The 23,909-nt window shown below is 30.6% G+C and overlaps 1 protein-coding gene across 2 annotated transcripts; it reads left to right on the top strand.

Annotated features, from left to right (window-relative positions):
* The first annotated feature begins 6,618 nt into the window (after window positions 1–6,618).
* Window positions 6,619–23,909, top strand: LOC128155618 (vasoactive intestinal polypeptide receptor 2-like). 2 transcript variants are annotated; one of them, XM_052817421.1, is made up of 13 exons: window positions 6,619–6,798; window positions 11,627–11,720; window positions 13,369–13,479; window positions 14,636–14,754; window positions 15,448–15,548; window positions 16,159–16,342; window positions 16,935–17,097; window positions 18,601–18,661; window positions 18,793–18,862; window positions 18,989–19,089; window positions 20,760–20,886; window positions 22,697–22,738; window positions 23,006–23,909. In XM_052817421.1, the coding sequence occupies exons 1-13, from the start codon at window positions 6,727–6,729 to the stop codon at window positions 23,123–23,125; spliced, it is 1,365 nt and encodes a 454-aa protein (XP_052673381.1). In that variant the 5' UTR covers window positions 6,619–6,726; the 3' UTR covers window positions 23,126–23,909. The 2 variants fall into 2 exon arrangements, with proteins under 2 accessions (XP_052673381.1, XP_052673392.1); XM_052817432.1 differs by lacking the exon at window positions 13,369–13,479 and having other exon boundaries at window positions 6,623–6,798.

Raw genomic sequence — 23,909 nt, forward strand, 5'->3', positions numbered from 1 at the left:
CAGGAGTAGCTGCATTGGAATCAGTAATTACTGGAGAAAGAAGGTTAAATGACACAGTGTCCAAAGTATGACAAGAAAAGGGATGAGTAACATAGAAAGATCTGGCTAGGAAAATATTTTACCAAATCTGGTATGTATGAGTTTAAAAATATATTTATATTTAATATATATATATATATATATATATATATATATATATATATATATATATATATATATATATAATATATATTTTAAAAAATTAGTTTTGTATGATTGTATGCATTTTTTTTTTACAATCTTCTCCAAAATAAATAAAACTTACTACATTTAGAACTTGTACAGCAACGAGCTCATTCCATTGCATCAATATCTCCCTTTGAGAAGTTCTATCTTAAGATGACTTCATATTCAGCATTTTAATTCCTGTTGTTTCAAGACCTTATACCATATACTAAATAAATAGGTTCATTAATATAGGTAAGGCAATTAGGAGGATGGTAAGTTATGCAAATTATTAATTAATTATTTCACTCCCATTGAGATTTATTGAATTAATGTACAAACATGTATATAGTTTAATAACAAATCACGTCTTAAAATTTTGAAATAGATCTGATGCTTAATTTGATGACCATCCAGCCTAGCAAGATTTCTGTTATTTTTATCATTTCTCTACAAAAAATTCACGTCTTTGCTGAATGTCCACTTTTTACATGATTTTTTTCTCTGAATCATAAAAAACACACTTATAAGAATAAGAATCCGCAACATCAAATTGTTCTTTTAAAAATGAGAAGATTGTTACTGTTAGTCATTTATACAAAAAAACCGTATTTAAATTATATGTTAAAAACCAAAATATTCCCCAAACTGAATGAAAATGAATCCGTTACACAAATTCTCAGAACTGAATAAGAAACAACTTTAAAAATCAAAATGAAAACTTTTACTTTTGCAAGGCAACGAATTTAACCAATGTTAAAAATAGTAAATGTATTCGGTATAACATCAATTATCCGGTAAATTATTTATTCAATAAATAAATGAGTCGTTAATTACATTTTTTCTTGAATATAAGCTTATTAATACATAGCAGACTACAAAGTAAATAGGACCATACCAGAGACTTCCCTTACAATTAAGTTTTTAGGTGGTACAGGACAGTTTTTGATACAATTCACTGTAGCCAGGAGATGTGTGTCTTTGGAATTCTGTAACTAGACTTTCCTCAGTTCCTATTTAACACTAATACCTTTTATTCACTCCTTATATACAGGAAAAATGGCAACATATGTTCAACATAGTTTTCTATGTCTCATCCGCCTAATTTTCGTGATATTTTACCTCCCGTCTGTGACTTGCAATTTCACTCTGTAAAGACAACACTACAGTCATGGCAGCAAGTTTCGCATTTTATTTTTGATTCTTACATTATACATGTACTTACATTAGGGGCTTGCATATTGCATGTCTATTTCAACAATAGGCATCCCTCTAACTCATTAATATATTAAAGATTAATTCATGAATTTTACCAACACTCATAAGTACAGCAACTCTCAATTTTACAAAAATTATACTTTATCCGAAACTGTCCCTAGTTACTGGTGACTCTGAATAAGAGATGCTCAGATATTGATCAAACGATAATCTTACAAAAACCTCTTAAGTGGTTTCACTACTTGACGATATTCATGCATCTCGCCAAAATTTTACAACTTTGACACTACAATTGGAGTAAGATTTCCGGAAAATAATGACACAATTCCAACACTGGTTAAAGATAATATCTAATTACAGTCCATTTAAAATTTTGGTTGATTTAATTTTTTTCACTGCATTGAATTTGTACGAGAATGCTTTCTGAGGCCAAGACGACACCCTCTGATAATGTGTCCCCTGCTTTAATCATTATTCATTCTAATTGGGCTGTCAGCATTCAAGGCCTCTTTCCCTAACATTAGATTGTCAACATTATTGAACAATCATGGAATATGTGACTTGGTGCATCTTGATGAACGTGTAGGCGTTGGATTGAAAAAGAACAATCTTTCTCACATTTATCATCGCCAAAATGATTTTGATTCGTAAATTGTATCTACTATAGTGTCTTCTCCACGTTTGTGTGGAGTTGTCTCTCTAAGATTCCATGCAAGTGCCTGACTTGTAATAGTTATGCTCTCTTGTTTAGTTGCAATGCTGTGTGGTTATTTTTGTTTATTCTAATTCAGGAAAATTATAGTACATTGAATTTGTAACAAATATACCTACTTTAATGCGAGTACTACATGTGTAATTGTAACTACAATGACAATGTGAGGATTGGGGGTACGTATTGCTGTAGGAAATGATCCGATATAAGAAAGGCCGTAGGCATCAACAAAGGTAAAAATGTGTGTATGAAGCCTAACATTATTACCTGTCGCGTCTGATAAAGAGTGTGTTAAGACGTTAAAAAAATATGATATATTTATTTATCACATTTCATTTCACATTATTAATATATGTGATTCTGGATGTCGTTTTTGGAATGAAAATTGTTTGCTTTTTTTAAACAAAGACATGTTGAGCATATCGAATTGAAATAATAAAAGTCTTTTTAAAACAAAATATCAATAACATGTACAAATGAATAAAGAAGAATGGTAGGGATTGTGGCAACGTATTTTAAAAATGTTTTTGAAGTGCGTCAAATCAACCAACGTTAACTTTGAATACATTTTTTTCAAAGTGGGTTAAATTGACGATGTCTGCGTAATAACACGATTTTTTCTTCAACTTTCCTACTTGTTTGTCGTGCTATATAAAAGAGTGTATAAAAACTAATTTCCAAAATGTCTTGTACAGACTTGAAGCTACGAACACAAAAACTAAATATGTCATAAATAAAGTCTAGACCGCGAGTAATGTCATTAAACTATTGATTGTCGAGATAAAAATAAAGTTTGGAAATACCGCTTTCAAAACGTTTTGGCACGAAAGAAAATCAAGTTCAGAAAATGTATCAGTTTGCTATGTTGTGTAGATCTTTGTCTAAGTTAGCTTGAATTGATATAGGATGAATAAGCTACAATTGCAGCTGAATTATAAATCAAAGAGAATGATTATTCGATCGTTATCAATATGATGTTAATAAGAGTTGCCCCGACAAGACATCTATGTCTTGAAACAGATCTACTGAAATATCAATATTGTACTATATAGAGAGAGAAAATGAAAAATGTCTTAAAAATATGCTATTGCGTCGCATTACCACCTCAGAAGTTAATCATTAACCCATCTTTCCTTACACATAATTCCTTTGCTTTAAATATAGAGTTATTATCAACCAGAGAATTATTTAAAATGTCTTTATTCAGTTTATTGTCATTGATAACCAAATCAATGCATTTCATTATTTTTGAGGTGCATACAAAAGTAACATATTAAAGAGAAACATTTCCGTTTGTATAAATTCCCATTTGTTGATGTTGTTTTCCACGCGTTTGTTTTTCAAATGATTTCATATTGTACCATATTTGTTTCGTCTCTGTTTTATGTCTGTATGTAAAATTTACACATACATCTTTAAATGAATTTATTTTTGAGAAAAAAAAATGAAAAACAAAACAAAAACATAGGGCAATTAATTATGAGTACGCTTGAAAGGAAAACTATGTCCGAAGTCATAAAATAATCCGTTAGATAGTACATTTTTCTATCATTTCTTCCAGAAGATAAACTGATTGTATCTAAATGTATGTGATTCAGTGCGTTGAAGATAGTAATTGTTTTCTAATATGTTGAGGAAATTAATATTCGATCTTCAGAGATGAAAATTAGCATCGAATGTTATAAAAGAAAAGCCAGAAGAAATCCCCACACATGTCAAGTAGTGCTATCTGGAGACAACGGACAATCAGTGATTTTCTTTCATTTGCATTTTGACACCTCGTCGAATTTATCAATCATGGAAATATAAGAATATTATCACTCATTGGATTAGACTAGGGAAAAACGGCATACCCTGAAAATAACGTGCAGCTACTTTCATGGAGATGATGTAATAGCCATTTAATGCTTAAAATTTGTTTGCGTAAGAAGAAAGTACATCCAAATTGTATATAAAAAATCATAGATGTGATATGTCTTTCAGGAAATTTTTATTGCCATAGATTTGACACGGTTGCTTTTGGTATTGCTTTTTTTTTCTTTTTTTTTTAAATCAGAAGTACTTGTTTCCTGATCTTATTTCTTCCAAGATCTCTTGATGTTTAACAATATTTGTTACATATGTGTTGGTTTTTAACTTTGTATTTCTGTTTTCATTAACTGGTTTTTTACAATAGAAGATTCATGCACTCACGTGGGTTATGTATTGCATTTCCTTAAAAATAAAAAAAGAATACATCTAAAGATTGCGTGTACTTTCTTTAATCTTATGGTAAATCAGTTAATATATTTATCACAGAAAAACATTTGAAAAACAAATGATCAAACAAAGTCGTTCATTTCTGACCTTACCCTTATTTAGCATTAAGTATCTAAATTAAAGAAATAAAAATATACTTAACCAAAAATGACTTAAGGAAGCTTTCAAAAATTATAATATCAAGCAACACGCATGCCTATATAAAATATGTATTTTTAAAGCAACAATGCATAATTTTTAACAACAATGCATTCAATATTTGACCATCACTTAGAAAATGAAATAAACCCTGTATATAACATTTTAAAGCCGTGATACATGCATGAATACGTTCTTATATTATCTTCAGTATTATACCCTCTAACGGCCTATCTATCATACTGCAAATCAAGTCAATGAAAAATAAATGCCTTTAAAACTGAACCTTCGCATATCATTTGACTAAGTGACGAAAGACATTTTTTTTAAATTTTGCTAGATACTTTTTTAAATGATTGATTTATGATTTTACGGTTTATATACATATACATGTGCACTCTTTAATCAAATCTTGCAAATCTTTTGTGGTCTATCCCAAGGAATGAGACACTTGTATATGAAAAGGTAATACCGAATTTATTTCTTCTATGTTTGTTAATTACATGTTTTAAGTGATGTTTCGAAACATAAATATACTTGATTATATTGCTCAAAAAGTTTTTTAAAAATCTTGCAAGTAATAGGAACCTGAACCTAAAGTAGATTCTTTTCATGATGCTTAACAATGGTAAATTTCCATAATTAAGTTCAACGAGATACTATTAATAAACGACAAAAATTGAATTTAAAGCTTTGATTTTATTTAAAAAAAAGAATGAAAAAAACTAAAAAGTATGATTGCATAGATTGCAATTAACTACTGCCGATTAATTAAAACCAAAAAGAAAAAATTCAATCTAAGTATTTTTCTTCAATATTACAAATATTAGTTTAACGTTAGATATCCGTTTTGCTTTTACTATAATTTTACATAAAAAATGAACAGAATTTAATTAAATCCATTAATATTGCAATCAATGAATGCAATCATAAAATACTGTTTGCAGTTATTTTTTAATAAAGATTTTTCACCAAACTGCTATTCCTTTCTTTATCCATTTATGTTATACATTTAATCTGACTTTGATTAGAAAATTAAAGAGGAAGCCCATGCATGTAAAATCAATCTTATGTGATATCTATACCTTGTAAATCAATTTAAAAAGTAAAACTGTAGAACTGCCTAAGAAATTAACATATCTATGTATATGCATACTATTTTTTCATGTACTTGTATAAACAGCAACTGGAGGTAAGTAAAATTGTAGTTCGTTAACATTAATCTACTTATTAATGAAGAAGATATATACTGTAAGTCTTTTTAATTCCATGTGTTAAAATTCTTGATATTTTGCAAATATCCTTTTGCATTTTATTAAATATGAAATTATGCAAAAGCAATTAAATTCAATATATTGATACACAGGCAATGTAATATTTTACCAATTGTATAGTGTCACCGTATCTAACTTTCAATAAAAAGTTAACATCTTTTAGAGAAAATCTTTTAGTTGACCTTCCTTTTAAAAACGGTATGATGACGTGACGACAGGTGATGATGTATCAAAGCTTACCAACCATTGCCAGTATAAATCTCTAATATATAATAGCTTACTTAAGGTAGGTAGTAAGCTTTCAATGATCGAACGCATTGTATTCTAATACCTCCCTTTTATCGATACGTTAGGTAACAAGCCCATTTTATCTACAATTTAAACTCGTGCGACAATGATGGGCTTTTATACGATTTTTAAGCTTGGTTTGCGTTCGGTCTCTGTTAAGGTAAGTGATACTTACGTTACCCAAAGAAAATCTGCACTGGAATCAGCAATAGCTTTGATTTACAAAGCTATTCTGCGAAGAGTTATGCTAACGATCGTGAAGTCTTGATGGAGATAAAGGATTCCGTTGCTGCTTTAAATGAAATAAAAGCATAAATTTCAACCACCAGGGTCAGCTTATGTAGACGCGTATTGCATTAATTTTACCATAACTATGGAATAATATCCTAAAGTAAATGTCTTTTATTTTAAGGAATTGCATCTTATTAGCGCCAAGGAGGAATTTTAACGACGGGAGGTCCTGGTGTTGAATTGAAGGCGTTTGTATCTGGAGGGTCGGGGTTAATGGCGCCGGCTCGTATCGACTGAGCAGGTCCAACAGTTGCTGCAGTGGGCTGTAAAAAAATGAATTGACAAGCCTGTCAACCGAATTTCTAAACAACTGAACTATATAATTTGGAACTGCACATCACCATGAATTTGACACATCAAACTTCTGTGGCTTGTAATAGGACGGACAATATGATGGTTCCTAACGAAGAAAAGGTAGGGGATGAACTATGCATCGGGATTGAATCTTGATATCAATGATATGGAGTTTGGTGTTAACATTGATTTTTATTATTAGGTTTTTCGCCTACATTAATTTAACGCTGAGATTGGTTTTGCAAATATGATTAATAAATATTTTTTAATCTAATTTTTTATTAGTATTATCTCTTAACTTTTTCGAAGATTAAATAATTCACGTATTCGAATTTTGAATAATGTTGTAGATACTTCAAGTGTAGGAAATAACAAGTTCTAGGATAAAATTTGCTTAATTAATATTACAAGGTAAATGGGCAACACCAAAGAATAACACGTTGATCATTGAATATTGATATCAGTCCTGTTCTCTCTAATAGAGCAACGCAAATCAAAGCTGTGTGTCATCCTTTGTCTGTCACCACTATTGTCAAATTAATTTAACAACAAGTGACCCACATCTCTGCGTTCATTTTTTTCGTTTTTTGTTCTAAAATCATTTTATTGACAGCATGTTAAATAAAACACTACTTTATTGTAGAACGTTATTGAGAAGTTCTGTCACAATATATTTCATAAAATAAAGTTCAGACACATTATGAAAAAAAAAATGTTGTAATAAATTTTAAATCACAGGCAATATCTAGAATATGGCTTTCTATTAGTTTTCTTCTGAACTTGGAATTAAATATGATTTACAACGCTGCTTTATTGTAATTCTGCTTTGATAAAAGGAGACAAAAACTCACTTTTTGTCTCATCGTTTCACGTTTTATATCTTTGACACGTTCGACCCTTAAGATAGCAAGCTTATTATACAAAAAGACCAAATAAAAAATCTAAGGACTGAGGGTAAATACAATACTTTATTATTTCTTTATTGCCTTTTTAATTCAATTGATACCCCTTGGCGTGTTAGAATATTTCAAATTTACACAAATCGTGACTTTGATTCGGATAACTCTTCTGATTACATTAATCTAAAATTCATATTTCATGCGATTTTTCAATGGGCTGATTATACAGAAAACGTTAAAATTGAATTGTACAGTCTTGCATGATTTGTGATTGAATGCAGGATATACACGCTTCTTTTACAACATGACTGAAGATTACAGCTAATGGATAACTTTTGATATAAATTACAATCTGTTGTTAATTGAAAACTTATGATATTTACACAGTAATTAAACATAAGTGTAATGTTGCAGTTGGTAGTCATGGCACTAAAAACGTTGTAATATATATATATATATATATATATATATATATATATATATATATATATATATATAAACAAGGCATATATATATAATGAATGTTATTTGTACTGTGAATTAAATGTTAAAAATGCTTTTCTATTTCGTATAATTTTGTTTATTTTGTATACTGCCTTCTTCAATTTAAACTCACTGACTTTCGTAAAATAAAACGAAATCTATAGCGCACGAATAATAACTAATTTGATATTTTACATCGGAAAGGAAAGACAAGAATCAATGATCATATGTACTATTTGTAATCTTTGGTCAATGTATTTACAATTTTTATTAAGCTCTCGTTTAAAAATCAGCGTTCAAACGCTTTAGAGAAATGGCTCTCATGATGAAATTTGAAACCTTTTACAGCAAAACCCTTTAACTACAATTACATAATATTATGTACATTTCTGTGTTGTTTTCATTTCTGAAATAATTGTAAAGTTGGTAAACATGTAATATTGACACGCTTTCTGTCAAAATCGATTTTTTCTCCCAACATAGCAGCATGGATTACAGCTTTCATGTCATAATATATTATTGCTAGTTATTTGTGCAAAAATCAAAAATATAGTCAACTTTTGCTGGATTTCAACTGCTATATATTGGTCGGTTACGACTGTAAGACTATTAAATTCCAATAAAAAAACCAGCTGAAGAATGGTCTTATTGTCAATTGTTTTTTGCATCACAACCCACTATAAAATATTAAAACTGTACAATCTATCATCGGGCAGAAATAGAATGCATTGCCAAATGAATATAGAACCCAAGTCACGTTCCTTTCTTGATATTTTCAGAGAAAGTTATATTGATCCAAGTGCATCTTCGGGTTGATCGAATTTACGAACTGTAGCTAAAGTTTACGTGCACTGTTGTATCATGTTGCGGTCCAAGTAGAAATTAACAGTTGCGTGTTGAGAAACTGAAGTGGGTAAACCAACTCTTTTCATCTGCGCTGTAAAAGTGTTTGTGCCGGCATTCTCGAATGTTAAACCATAATTGCACAGCAAGTAGAATAAGACTTTGTACCTGAACCTTAGAACTTTCAGCATTATTATACGTCAGAGAATGGCCAAACTAACAATCATAGATGCAACATTTTACATGTATTTCTGTCAGTTTTATTATCTTAAACAATTTCCGATTTTGTAATGGTTTTCAAATGAATAAGAAGGTTGATACATCAGGTTGAAAAAGATTTTTTACTGGTATATTGAACCTATGTAAACAAAAACAGGGCACGAGCCTTGTTTACATGACAAAGAATTGTGGGCACTGTATCTTGCTTACAAGTTTACGCCTGACTCTAAAATTGTGGGTACTCATTACAAATGCATTCCTAAAGCATTATAAACAATTAAAACAAAAAATAGAATTTGACCAAAATCCTGACCATGCCCCTTTTAAGACCTCTTTCTAAGCATTGATATATGATATCTTATTTATGAATTGGGTAAAAAAATATCTATAAAACTACATTGTAATCACAAGAAATCTAAACATTCAGAAAGCTTTTATTTCAAAACACACTTATTATTAAAAGTTGGCTAATTTTAAGTACAAAAAGGTCAGGAAAAATGCAACTTTATATATATATATATATATATATATATATATATATATATATATATATATATATATATATATATATATACACATGTATATATATATATATATATATATATATATATATATATATATATATATATATATATATATATATATATATATATATATATATTTTGACCATCATTAAAGTACTTTTAACTATTTTGGTATATGATGTTATTGTTCTCATTTTTGTCAAGTCATTTTTAATTATGTTGAGAATTGCACTTTAAGTACAAAAAGGTCAAATCAAATGAACTCAGAGGGTAAAACCTGGCCTCTCCCCCCCCCCCCCCCTTGTTTTTCTTTGTATATAATATTTTGAATGAATGTTTTGTATACAGATTTTCACTAATTTATGATTCAACCCCATTGAGGAGTAAAATACATCAATTATAAATGAAAAACATATTTTACCTTATATTTGCCCTTATGTCCGTGTGTCCATGTTTTCTAATTTTAGATGAAAATGAATGATCTTTGAAATGTCGTATTGAAAATTCCTTTATAAAATAGAAAATTTGACTTAATGTGCATCTTTAACCAGGGAATATTTCAAAAATAAGGTACAATACAATCTATTCAATTAAGTAATACTTGGTATTTATGTTACCTTTACCCCTTTGTAAAAGCTTAAAATGCAAATTTGATATATACTTTTAAACCTTGTAAAATTTTTCCCCCTCAAAGTTGCCCATGGATTTTATTTTGCATATATATATAGAACAGATTATCACTAACAGAAATACATAATTCATTTTTCCAGCAGTGGTTGTAGATTTTGCATATAAAGTGATAAAGATGTGCAATTTTTGAAAATTGATAAGCGTCTAAATGCATGTTCTCATTCTGTTGTCATGGCAACAATTACAATGAAATATTTAAAAATTTTATTTTTTTCTAAAAATGGGAAAACTCGATCTTATGATAAATACAAAAAGCAAAATACGATATAATATCATGTAAAGGAATAATTTACGTAGATGTTTAACTAAAATCATTGTTTTAATTTCAAAGATTTGTGCACCCGTAACTAAGGAAATAAATTTCCTTGGATACCAGTCCCTTAGTATGACAAAAATCAATGTTTATCTCGGTTTTTGTGTTAAGTAGATTAAAATCAATAATATACAAGCAGCTTTTCAAAAAATAATTTTTCCACTTTCCATGGAATGCTTGATGCTTGTTGATTTTTAGTCTTAAATATAATCCGATTTTAAATGATGAAACTATATGCAGAGTGTTATTTATGTCTCTGCTTTATGTAAACTTTCATTTACGATATAACTGAAACAAAAAATACTTTTGTATTGTATTATTCATGTTTCACTTAAAATTTTCACCAAATTAAGATTACAATCCAGGCTTTTGTCTCTATTTGTTCTATGAATTAAAAAAATGTCTTCTCCTTTGTGGATTGAAATTGATCAAATCATTAAAACGGACTCTACATTAGTTTCAAGGTTTTCCGTGATTACCACATATACTCTTACTATTTCTTATCGGAATAATAATTCTAGGATCGATGGTTTTAAAAGCACGATACAGGATACAGATTTACAAAGCCAGAGGGGAGCAGTTTTAAATAAGTCTTGTTCTGTTCAAGCCAAGACCCTCGGTTTTGTCACCCACTTATGAAATGATAATCAGACAAGTGCATGACAAACCATCACCCACTGCAAAATAAGCTTTCAAGATACTAAAGAATAGCCAATTATTGTGTAATCTTTTTTTCTATTTAAGTTAGACATAAGACTTTCTGTAAAGAAAAGGAAACAAAAGTCGATTCTTGTTCGTTCCTTGTCCTTAACAGAATCTAAAGAAACATCATTTAATTATTTTCAATTTCCGCTTGGTTCTTTTGCAAGTGTTGGTTGTCTGTTATTCGATATGAGATTATGGTTAACGAAGTCTAACAAATCTTAGAAGATGACAGCTTAGAGCCTTGCATTCAGGGTCTTCTGGTCCGTTTTTAGGAATACAGGCTGTCATTACTTCAACAAACAAGAAGACTAATGGAAGAAGAAACCAAATGTAGTAAACTAATTCAGCAGACAGTACCAACTGCAGGTAAAGAGGGTGTTAACTGTGGTTTCATTAATATTCAAAGGTATCAATTTTCGTGGATAAAGTGAAAATCACATTTTCAAGGATACGTAAATTCGTGGACAATGACCCTATCAATACAAATTATTAGTAGAAATTGCTCTTAAAGGAACAATTAATTTCGTGGATAAACTTAACAACGAAATCCACGAAAATTGGTATTCAACGAATATTGATGAAACCACAGTATTATAAGTCAAAGAAGTTTTTTCAGCAAGTGATAGACATTATATATTACCAAAAATCTTCGATATTAGTACATTAAGGTGCGATAGATGATTACTTTGAACTAGCAAGACCAAAGGAAGCAGGTTTTTCTTTAACTACAGTGCCAACGTATGCCGGATATCACAATGTTTGATTTCAATTGGTAAAAGTTGTTTCAGTAAAATAGCAACGACGTAAAAGTTTAAATAACCCACACATTCCAATTCCTTGATTATTGTTGAAGATTAATGGACAAAACCATGTATCTCTAACAGTACTTCAAATGGATAACTCGTTAATGAAACCACCAATTGTATCTTCTACAATAATCTCAAAGCTAATTTCTTCGAAAGAGATTAATTTTTCTAATTTCGTTTACGACGCGTTAAATTCCCATTTACTCCTTATCTTCCAAGTTAAAAAAAAATATCATTTTTATTTTTACGAAAGAGCAGTTGCTTTTGCACTCGTAAAATTGTATTTAAGTTCTTTGTAATGAAACAAAACAACCAACTTCCAAGGATATTTTATGATCAGCTCAAACAACCATGTCACGTCTTTTGAAGTTATGATATTTCGCAGTTATAACAAATAAAAGAATACATTGAGCTGTTACATCCTAAATCCAAACTCGAAAACTATAATTTTGCATCCTTTGTGTTTATTCTATCTTCTGAAAATAGAGAAAGGAAAATGTCCTTCACAAAACCAAAGAAACGACCCAGATGTACCTCCTGAACTCAAGATATGATAGACGAATTCAATCATAATTTGCTTTATTGATGATCATCAGAACAAAACTGTCAAACAAAGATATAAAAAAAACCCCACCAAATCACAGACTTTGGGGAGACACACATTTCACGAGCTTGTTATGTGCCTTACAGTCTTACAGATTGCTGTTTGTTGTTTTTAATATTCATTGCAATCTAAACAAGAACCAGACACTTATGGTCTGAAAAACTGTTATGTTACACAGAGAGAGAGAGAGAGAGAGAGAGAGAGAGAGAGAGAGAGAGAGAGAGAGAGAGAGAGAGAGTTATTAGCAGATCACCTCTCTTACGCTCTTTGACAACTTCTATGCATTAATTATCTTACGCTTACATAACAGGATATATTTTTTTTTCTTATATGCTTTTCATAAGAAAGCTTAATTTTAAGAGTTTTTATCTTCAACATCCATTTATTCATATTCAACAAAAAAAGATTCTGATGTCTTGCATAGCATTTAACAATTGGAAGAATATTTTAAATACTCAAGTTTAAAAGTACAATACATTTCAAAGTCATGTAAAATCAACAGAGTAAACTTTTGTTGCTTGCTATATATTTCCTCATAAATTGTTTAGAACATTTACATACGTTCAAGAAGGTATCGTATAGATTAACTGCGTTGTGTTGACAGATATGATGTGCCCCCCAATATGGGATCATGTAATGTGTTGGAACGCCACAGAGGCTGGAACCACTGTCGTACAACCCTGTCCAAACTACATCCACAAATTTCTACTTAACGGTAAAATAATATCGCATTTAATTAAGCACAAAATACTTTACAATTCTGTTAAATACAATCAAGTGAATGTTGTATCTTTCGTTCGATCGTTGTAATGATTTGGTGAATATATCATTTAAAGTTGAAATCTTTCAAAGCCTTCAGCTTTAGATAATCATGTGTTGCTACATTTATATTACAGTTCGCTACGATTTTTACCATCCTTATTAGTACACGACACAAGATGTGGAATGAAGAACATTAGAATTGAAATGCGCTTAATCTCATATTTTTTTTTGTAGCAATAAAATATGCTTTCATCATCCATAAAACTTATAAAACGATATTTTGACATTTATTACAGCAAACAGATAATAATCAATGCATTCTCAGGAAATTTGATGCTTTGTTCGAAAACAATCTTATGTAATTACCTTTTTTAAAAACTGTTTGTGATGAGGGTCTCGTCTTTACCCGAAATAGTATCATCCAATAAACAGTTAACTTTTTTTAAATAAACGCTGGTTCATGTTGGTTTGGTTGTCTGTTCCTCTCTGATCAATTAAAAGATTTGTTAATTTTTGTAATTGGCAGCACATGGTATCCATTTGTTGGTAAACTTCTTAATATAAGGACCATATCTTATCCATGGTGGCTGTTAGACTGCGCTTATGAAACAATTTCTTATGCTAAAAACTTTTAACCGTTAATGCAAAAAACGTTAAAAAATGTCTTGTTTTTGTGTATATTTAACCAATAAATTTGGATATGGTTGTAAACCCCAAACTAGAAGACAGATTCATAATTAAACAATTTACTGTAGTAATTTTGTCAATATATATGTCCTAACATGCGAAATGCAAAAGCTTGATCAAATTACAATCGTAATTCAGAAAATGAATATTGTTTTTACATGTATATAATTGCGTAAAGGTATCTGATGAGTTTTGAAAACTGTAACCAAGTTTGATTAAAAGAAAGAAAAATAATTTCCTATCAAATGGTTATGCTGTAAAAATGCATTCATTTTTTGAAAAATAGGTCAGAGAAATATTCTTTTTTTTTGTTAATTTAATGCATATATGGAACTTTCTAGGCATTCAATACTCAGAGATTGGTTCCCGAGAAAGAGATTTGTGGTTTGTTAAAACATTTTTATCAATGTTTTCTAATAAAGGATTTGCAAAGAAAACTTGCATGGAAAATGGCACTTGGTACATAAGTCCTCTGACCAATAAAACATGGACTGACTTCACGGGTTGTTCCTTCGAAGAGCAATGGCGCCAGTCCCTAAATGTGAGTAACTATCTAAAGTCACTTCATTGCAGTTTTAAAATATAATTCATTTACAAATTTAACTCGTTTGATGGATGATAACCCTTGTTATCAAATCTAACTACCCATACAGCCTTTATAAAACACATTGAAATAGTTGTGGAATTGTAAGCAGACTTTATTTTGCCAGTGAATAATTGTTTGGCTAACTCGTAGACAATCAATACAACAGTACCGATAAACAGCAGAGAACCAGGAATTCGGCATTGGTTACTGGTCCAGCATACGATATCTGTGATGGATGTTTATTTGCGAACAAAGCAGGAAGGAAAAATAAAAAAAAGTTCAGATTAAGACGGTCAAAATTGATGACAAAATATATTGTAGCCAATCGGGCATTGTGATATTTTTATCAAATAATCGAGAACATTATTTCTGTAAATGAATATTCCACCATCTGTTTTGAGAAATAACTTCCGATTTGAAAAAAAAAACACACACCAAACGGAAGGATGGTGATATATAAGACTCATTGCAAAAACGTATCAAAATTAACTTTTGACATAATCATCAAATTATTCGATTACAAAACATATACTTGAACCATTTGTGTCAATATAATTACAGCTCGAAATTTTTCAGATAAGATATGATGCTTCCCGATTGGTTCCAAGCTATATGTTTGACATTTAAACGGTTCTCTCTTTCTTTCAGCAACATCTCGACCGTATACAGATCATGTCAATCATTGGCCACTCCATATCGCTAGTGTCTTTGACTATAGCTGTCGGTGTCCTGTTACAACTCAGATACAGGTCATATGTTACAATTGACACAAATTTCTACCTTTAGGACATTTGCTTATGAAACTACAATTTTTAAACGAAATCGATTGATTTTTTTTAAAATAAGGTTTTAGAAAGAAACACAAAATTATAAACAGAAGTGTGTCAGTCATTATAATTATCAGATTACTGTTAATCTTCCCCTTAACCATAGTTTTGACTTTTACGCAATAAAGTCGGAGAGTTATCCCAACTACACACGGCTTACGTAAATTTATACACTTCAATTTAATGACTGTATTTAAGATAACACACAGAGTAATAATCAATAAAAGACACTAATATAGGTTTTTATAAAGGTGACAAAGGCATTGTGTGAGGGAATAAGAGGATCAAATATATACTTTTTTCGAAAGGGGGGGGGGGGGGTGTGATTTACTCCAACACTAGGACACATAAGTATACTTGTTTTATTACAAACAAATAGCATTCCAGGAATTGTGCATTGTATTTTATGTATTTTGAAATCTTCTTGACAAGACTTTATTAAAATGAACCCAAACCCATAATACGATTTCCTGCTCATTTGTAATTAAAACCAGATAGTCATATTTGAATTTTTCTTGTTTTATTCTTCTAGGACTGTTTTGCATTGTAAGAGAAAGAGATCCAACATAACTATGTTCCATATCAATTTGTTCCTCGCCTACATATTACGGGCTACCACGTCGATTCTGAAAGACTATCTACTGTGGAATGGTTTTGCCCTTTCTAAAGATGTGCAGCAAAACGGGGAAATGTTTGGGTTCAAGGACGATAGTTCGGTGAGTGAGAACAATGGCTCCGTGTGGTGTTATCCAATATTTGTCATGAAATCCCTCATGGTGTGACACTTTAGGAGGAACAAATTCGACATTATTTGACATGTTTGTCTGAACAAGGCAGTGGTTTGCTCATTGTTGTCCACATTAATATATACGGTATTTCTATGGTATATGTAAGGCTTTTCCTCACGAATTCAAGTGCAGAGAAATGTGATCTAACAGATAAACAACTATAATAATATACATCTATCTATCTATCTATCTTTATGAGGAAAAAATCCTACTGAACTCCATTAATTTACAACGATTGATGAACAAGTTCAACTTTTATTAATATATTTCGTTGAAATGGATGTTAGAGCGAGAGAGTCATTCGTCTTTATATCAATCATCTTAAAAAAGATTAAATAATTTTCAACCAATGGCATTGTAACAGAATTCGGCTGAAGATGAAAACTTAAAACTTATGACTGACTTTGGAATTAGCTGTGTATATTTATACCTATTCATGATATTTAGCAGAAGTAAAAGCTTGAGCGACAAAAACGCAGTATTTGGTATTTATGTTATTTCTCTTTGATCTTTACCTAAGCACTGGGAGTGTAAGCTTCTAGTCACCTTCTTCGTGTACACCCTGGTAGCTAGTACATTCTGGCTGACGTTGGATGCCCACGTCCTGATGAAGCTTATTGACGTCGACCTCAGATACCTCCAGAAGAAGAAATACACCCGTCTTCACATCGCCATAGGATGGGGTAAAATCTGCTAGAATTAACATATTATTAAAAAGCACAATACACCAGATTACATATCGGTAACTATATCAGGTGATTTTGACGCGCTGTAAGATGTATGCATTTAATTGATTAAAAATCACCAAAAAATAAGAAATGTTAGGGAAAAAATCAAAGTACTGAAGTACTGAGGGGAGTTGATTTTATCGATTATTATTTATTTTAAAATCAAAGATATATGGTTTTTTTTTGCATGCATGGCAAGTAAATTCCTACAAGTATTTGAATTACGCACATTTTTTATAATATGAATTTTCCTACAGGAAATTCGTGAAAATCCAATATCAATCATGTTGTGTAATATTCAAACAATTAGTCTATCAAACTGCGTATCAGTAATCGAAATAGTTATGAGAAATTGTATGGATCCAAGCAAAATTGAACTCTAGTCTTGTTCAACCAGACTCTCAGCTGTATCCGTTAATCTCCGACGAGTAAGAGAGACTCTCTGCTTGTCGGAGGTTTACGGAGACAGCCGAGCATCTGGTTGAACGAGACTATATTGAACCTTGGCGTAGGAATACATAAAATGTACGACTTCAAAAAATATCTAAATTGTTCGGACCATTTAAAATCTGACTATTTACATGGTATTTATAAATTAGTTTCCTTGAAAAACAATGCTTAAGAACTCGTTACATCGAATTTATTGATTAGAACTAAATGTTGTCAGCGGTGTTGATTTGTAATTAGGTCCAAACACTGTTTCACTTTCGGATTGCCTGAGTAAATGCACTGGAGAGTTGATTAAAATCAACTCCCAATTAATTCAAGCGCCAAAATTATCCAAGGGGGGGGGGGGTTAGGAATAAATTTTTACAGTGAAATATAGACTGTAGAATTTGCCACGACTGTTTAAGGATTTTTATTTTTATTTTCACTCTTTTTGTATAATTGTTCATCCATATTTTATTATATCATATTTACATATATCCCTACCATTCCTTTCCACCCGTTTTTCTCTAAATTCCACATATTAACTGATTTTTGCATTATTATCATTATAGCTCTTGATCATAAGTGTTCCATATTGATAGTTCTTTTATGGCTTCCACATACAAATTATATTGCGCATATCCTTAAGGTTCCTACTTAACTAATTATAAAAACACATATAAAATTATTTTGCTACCTCATAATTCCTTTCACTTAGATCTTGTAAAACTTCACATAAAAAGTTTATGTGCTGAAAGAAGTATTACCTGATGTCTTCCTACTGCTAAGATTACATGTATGTAGTCCATCCCTTCATACATTAGTTTTAGTGTTGAGTTGAAAAAAGAGAAGAAAATCATTTCAATGAACATAACTTTATCGTTTTCTACATTTATAATGAAAATTTGATACATTTAGTTATTCCACATCTGGTGCTCCGTTCACTGTTGAATCATCCACGTCCTGTAAGTAGACCTTTTTTATTCTTTATTTTCACCAATTTAAAAAACACATCATTATTTTTCATAGTGGGACCTCTTGCTGTTGTCATACCGTGGGTTTTGTTTCGGATTTTTACCGAAGACTATATGTGAGTTTCTTTTACAATCTATCCTACTGCCATTTCTCTATCAACCTAATATGCTAATGAAAATCTTGAAATAATGGTTTTGGATGCATGTGCAGTCAGGCAAAGTTAATTCTATTCTTTGTTTCGTCTAGTTGCTGGAATACCAATCCAAAATCATGGACAGTTTGGATTTACCGAGTGCCGATCTTTTTAATGAACGTGGTATGCAATAAAAGTCAAAGACCATTCTGTGATTCAGTGGTTCAAGGTTTTATTTTCCATTAAAGGTTTTCATACAGCGAAATGCCATCCATCAATTATAATTTAATACAGTTCTCTTTCTTGCAGGCGAATGTCAATTACTTCATCAAAATCGTGCGATTTATGTACCAGAGAATGAAAAAGAATCGCTCTAAAGGGAAACATTCCAACAATAGAAGCACTGTTTTGTAAGTTTTTTATTTGCCCACATATGTTTTTTTGATTTGGTAAAAATTATTTGGAGAATCCTTGACCTGCACACATTAACTTAGGGCATTGATGTATAGTTGATGTCGCCACTCGATGCACTGTGTATTAACTATTTTTTAACAAAAGTGATTTCTGAATAGGTACTAGTTTGTCACATCACCTATACCTGTTCCAGTATTCATGTACTGTTTTGATGTTTTCCTATATCTTGCATTTTACTGTGTTTCACAAATCTTAATTTCTGCTCCTATTATTTACAAATGTTATCAAAGATAGAATTATGTGTTTTCCCTCGTTTAAAGGTATTAAAAAGAGTCCTAATTATTAAAAATAGACTTGAACAAGTCTACAATTCACATTAGAAAGTAAATGGCCATTTGTTCCCCATCTATTTTGTTAGTAAGAAAAGTGAAAACTTGGTTTTTGAAAACGAAGTGAATAAATTATATGTGTTAATCTCAATATGAGTGACTTTCTATTATAATAATCTTAAAGTGCAGAAAGCACTGTATGGCTGTGAATAGAGGATTTCTTTAAAGACAACATAGGGGCCTCTTTTGGTTTTAATAGTTTTAGAGTACTCGGCATATTGTGTTAATAATGTTCATATTTACATTAGGATGGAATTAGAGAAAATGTGCTTTCATCAGCAGTCAACATGCGTAAAAAACGCATGAAGTTTAAGAAGACGTCTACATGTATATGAATATCAATCCGATGAAAATATCATTCTCAGTCATATATAAGTTTAGTCGACTAGAAACTACGTACAAAATGAACAGCTTAAAACAGAAATCTGACATAATGTGCATACATACTGGTCGGCATTAGGCTCTTTGTGAAAAAGTCATTTCGTAAGGTAATTATGGGAAAACAATATCTATTTAGAAAAGAAAGAAACACCTAATCTTCTTTGCAGCTCCAAAAGAACTTGCTATTTGATAGCACGTTCTTAACCTACCTAATCACCTTCGTTATGTACAATATGGTGTTAAGAGCTGATTATTTCCACAGAATGTGCATTGTGATAGCTTGGATTAAATGTAGAATTGAATATTGATCAGAGCAGTAAGTCTCATTATCAGTCAGTTCAGGGCATCTGATTTTTGAGGCAACAAATAAAAACTCTTCATTGCTTACTCAGATAACTGACAAGGGCTTACCAGTTTTTGTTGAAGGATTACAGTGAGAGATTTTTTTGACAAAAAAACCATTCATTACTATTTTTGTTTTGTTGACATCTTTATAAAAATATGACAGATTTTTTTATGATTATCCTTATTTTGGGCTGTTGTTTATATTTTGCTAATGTTTTCTTTCCTGACATACATTTAACATGAAAATCAATATTTCCTATCATTTCTTAATGACCATTGGTGGTCAATGAATTGCACTTTAAATACCAAAAGTTTTTGGACAAAATCTCTTATTTTAGAAAAATCCAAGTATTTTAGATTTAGATTTTCGATGTTTCTCTTATATCTTTAAAATACAGAGCTTTTTATAAGGAAATTGAAATACTGGTCTTTTAAAAAAAATTACTTTGCTATCATCCCACGTGAACCTATATAATGATGCAAAAATAGTTATATGTACAAATATGACTATAATATCGATTTCATGTATGATATTCTGTTCATTGTTTCAGAAAAATGACCAAACATATCTGTATCCTGATTCCATTGTTTGGGGTCCCTTATATGATCTTCACTATAATGTCCGTCATGCTGGATGTCGCTTATTTATATGCAGAGATGTTCTTTAGTTCATTCCAGGTAAATTGACATTCGACTAGCTAAGAATTCAATTCAATCAATATTGGAAAATCGGAAAATCGGGAGAAAACTACTTGTTTTTATAGATTTTTTAACCTTGTATCGCACTTTGTACCTGTAATTTTTAAAAATCGAAACTTATTTTTTTTCTCTATCAGCGTTTATCAATTCATCGTCGGTAAAAATTTAAGACCTAAAAATTTGGAATTTAATCAAAATTAATTTTGTATACTTACGCTGTGCTTCACATAGATTTTTAATTAGTAAATGGAGTGAATCCACATTTTACGGTTTTAAGAAGTTTACAAGTTTCACAAAGGATCTTTTTTCCCTCAAGGAAAACATAACACTGAACACACACATAGTTACATGGAACTACCTTGTGCAATTATGGGAAAACAATAACATTTTAGTTTGAAAAACTGTGTTTACTGTGGTTTCATTAATATTCAAGGGTATCAATTTTCGTGGATAAAGTGAAAATCAGAGTTTCAAGGATACCTAAATTCGTGGCCAATGACCATTTCAATATAAAATGTTAATAGAAATTGCATTTCAATGAACATTTAATTTCATGGATCAACTTAACAACGAAATCCACGAAAATTGGAATTCAACGAATATTGATGAAACCACAGTAGTCATTTTCTAGTTCATCATGTCAAGCAAACGAGATAATTCGTGCATGTTTGAATGCCAAGCGAATTGTACGACAAACCGAAAAAAATACATGTAATACTAGGACGAGCTTTCGACATGAGACGATTGGCAAAATTTCATCCAATGATTCAAATAGAAATATACACTGTACGTGTCAACGCCTAGAATAAACCAACGTTGCATGAACCAATATAAACTTCTAGTCTATTGGAGTAATAGTAATATGTGGGTTTTTTTCCACCAACCAAATATGAAACATGACTTAACTGTTAAGTCTTGTCTGTCTGTCGAGCTTATCAAGGGAAAATTGATGCTCAAATGTGTTGAGACTTAAAGTCGATTACATGAACATTATTTATTGCTGATCTTTATGATTTCAATATGGATGAGAGAACACAATTAGAGAGGTTGAGATTTAATTAAAAGGTGTACGGGTACGCGTAGGTGTGTAATAACTACGCTTATACGTACACTTTTTTGTAATTTATAAGTTGAGATTGAGATTTCATAACTTGTAGGATATATAGGTGTACGTAAATTTCGACGCAGTTTTGTGATATGAATTAACAAAATTAACTCAAAATAAATGGTGAATTTCCTATCAATTTGCATGCAAATAAAGTTTAAAAATCTATATAATGTATCACAAGAATATATTCCCTCATTAATTAGATTATTTTTGTTGTAAAAAGCTACAAGTTTTTACTTACATGTAGACGACACTCTACACGTTTAGAGAACACATATAAACCTTATCATTATCACATTTTAAGATTGTTAAAATTTTACAATTACTATCCATTTTATGAATTTTATGAATTTTATGAATTTTTAATCCCAGTCATTTTAATTAATTGTGTTATGTTGTTACATGACGTCAAAGAAAAGTTTAACAATAAGTTTGTATTGAAAATGGATATCAAAAGACCTTAGGTGTCTCATACGATACAAGATAGATAGCAAGAATTTCGCTTTTCATCAGATTTAAATTTGTACCAATTTCGATTCATCAAAATATGTGTATCAACCGCTTAAGGGCATTACCAAGCTTTTACTTTTACCAATTTATCATTCAACTTTTGAATCATATATTTATAAGGATGTTTAAAACCATTCGAAAAAAATCATTTATTTTTATTTAATTATATAGGGATTTTTGTTGTCGGTAACGCTGTGTTTTACGGATAAAAGGGTAAGTGTTCAGTCTGGCTTATTATAAATAAATATAGTCTTGATAATTATTATTAAAACTTTCCTTTTTCATTTAAAATATTTTGATTGAAAACAAAATCAGTGATTTAAAATTGTAATGATGGAATAATGTTTCAAATGGTTGTGTTCAGAAAGTTTTTTTTTAATTTCAAAATACAAAGATTAAAAGCAAATGAGTACAAGTTTTAGATTATTACATTCTGATATTTATTAATTTTTATCATATCATATGAACGTTTAAATCTAGGTAATCCAGGAATCGAGACAAATATTCCTTCGGTGTGCGAATACAAAACCAAGAGTCGACATGGGAAGAAAGATGTCACAACTGTCCTCAACTACAAGAACGGTGCTATCAGATTCATAGGAAAATGTTTCCAATCTTTGAAAAAAAAGGCGTGGGAGGCCACTGAATGTAACGGCTGACTGAAAATGAACGAAATATGTGCATGATACAAGGAAGTTTTAGACATTTACAGAATTGGTGAAACAAAGACTCCTTAACACAATTGTAAAAATAAACAGCTGACATGAACAGGGTGTGAATCAGATTCTTACCCCCTTAAAATTTTCTGCAATATGAAGTGTTGTCTGTCTCTGACTTTGTAATGGCTGCGAAGTCTGGTTGCACTGTGCAATTAATTATCTACAAGTAGCCTTTTTATTGACAATAAAAAAGGCGTGTGCAACGGTCTTGAGAATTATGACGAAGTAAATTTGTTGTAATTAGAACTTGGATAGTTCAAAATAGTCCCTGATGTCAGACGGAGGAACAAGATACACCGGTCATAACATTCAGGTTGTAAATGGAAGATTTGTTTTGTGGATATTTTAAAGAATGTATGCCGAATGTCAAACGTCCTGTTCTTTTGACGTGCATAAACATCGAAGAGGTGGTTTACAACATTTTCCTTATAGACACAAATAGTTTTGTATTGAAAAAATCTGTTTATATCAAAGAATGGCAGGGAAGTGAAGTGAAGAAATGGTATATTTTGATCGAATTTTCCCCCGAACGCGTGTTTCTGTTTGTTATACATATTGGTGTTAATCAGTTTATTTATTGTACATGTATATGTTATGGTATCAAATGTTAATCAGTCATTTTTGTACAGTTTTACATACAAATTGATAAAATGGATTGGAATGAA

This window comes from Crassostrea angulata, chromosome 1, assembly GCF_025612915.1.
Source record: "Crassostrea angulata isolate pt1a10 chromosome 1, ASM2561291v2, whole genome shotgun sequence".
In the NCBI taxonomy this organism is placed as follows: domain Eukaryota; kingdom Metazoa; phylum Mollusca; class Bivalvia; order Ostreida; family Ostreidae; genus Magallana; species Magallana angulata.

Excerpts from the sequence above, each read along its gene's own strand:
- LOC128155618 (XM_052817421.1), top strand. The coding sequence starts at position 6,727 with ATGAATTTGACACATCAAACTTCTGTGGCTTGTAATAGGACGGACAAT. Across the intron at positions 16,343-16,934 it reads GGTTCAAGGACGATAGTTCG|CACTGGGAGTGTAAGCTTCT; the intron begins GTGAGTGAGAAC and ends TCTTTACCTAAG. Across the intron at positions 22,739-23,005 it reads TGTGTTTTACGGATAAAAGG|GTAATCCAGGAATCGAGACA; the intron begins GTAAGTGTTCAG and ends GTTTAAATCTAG.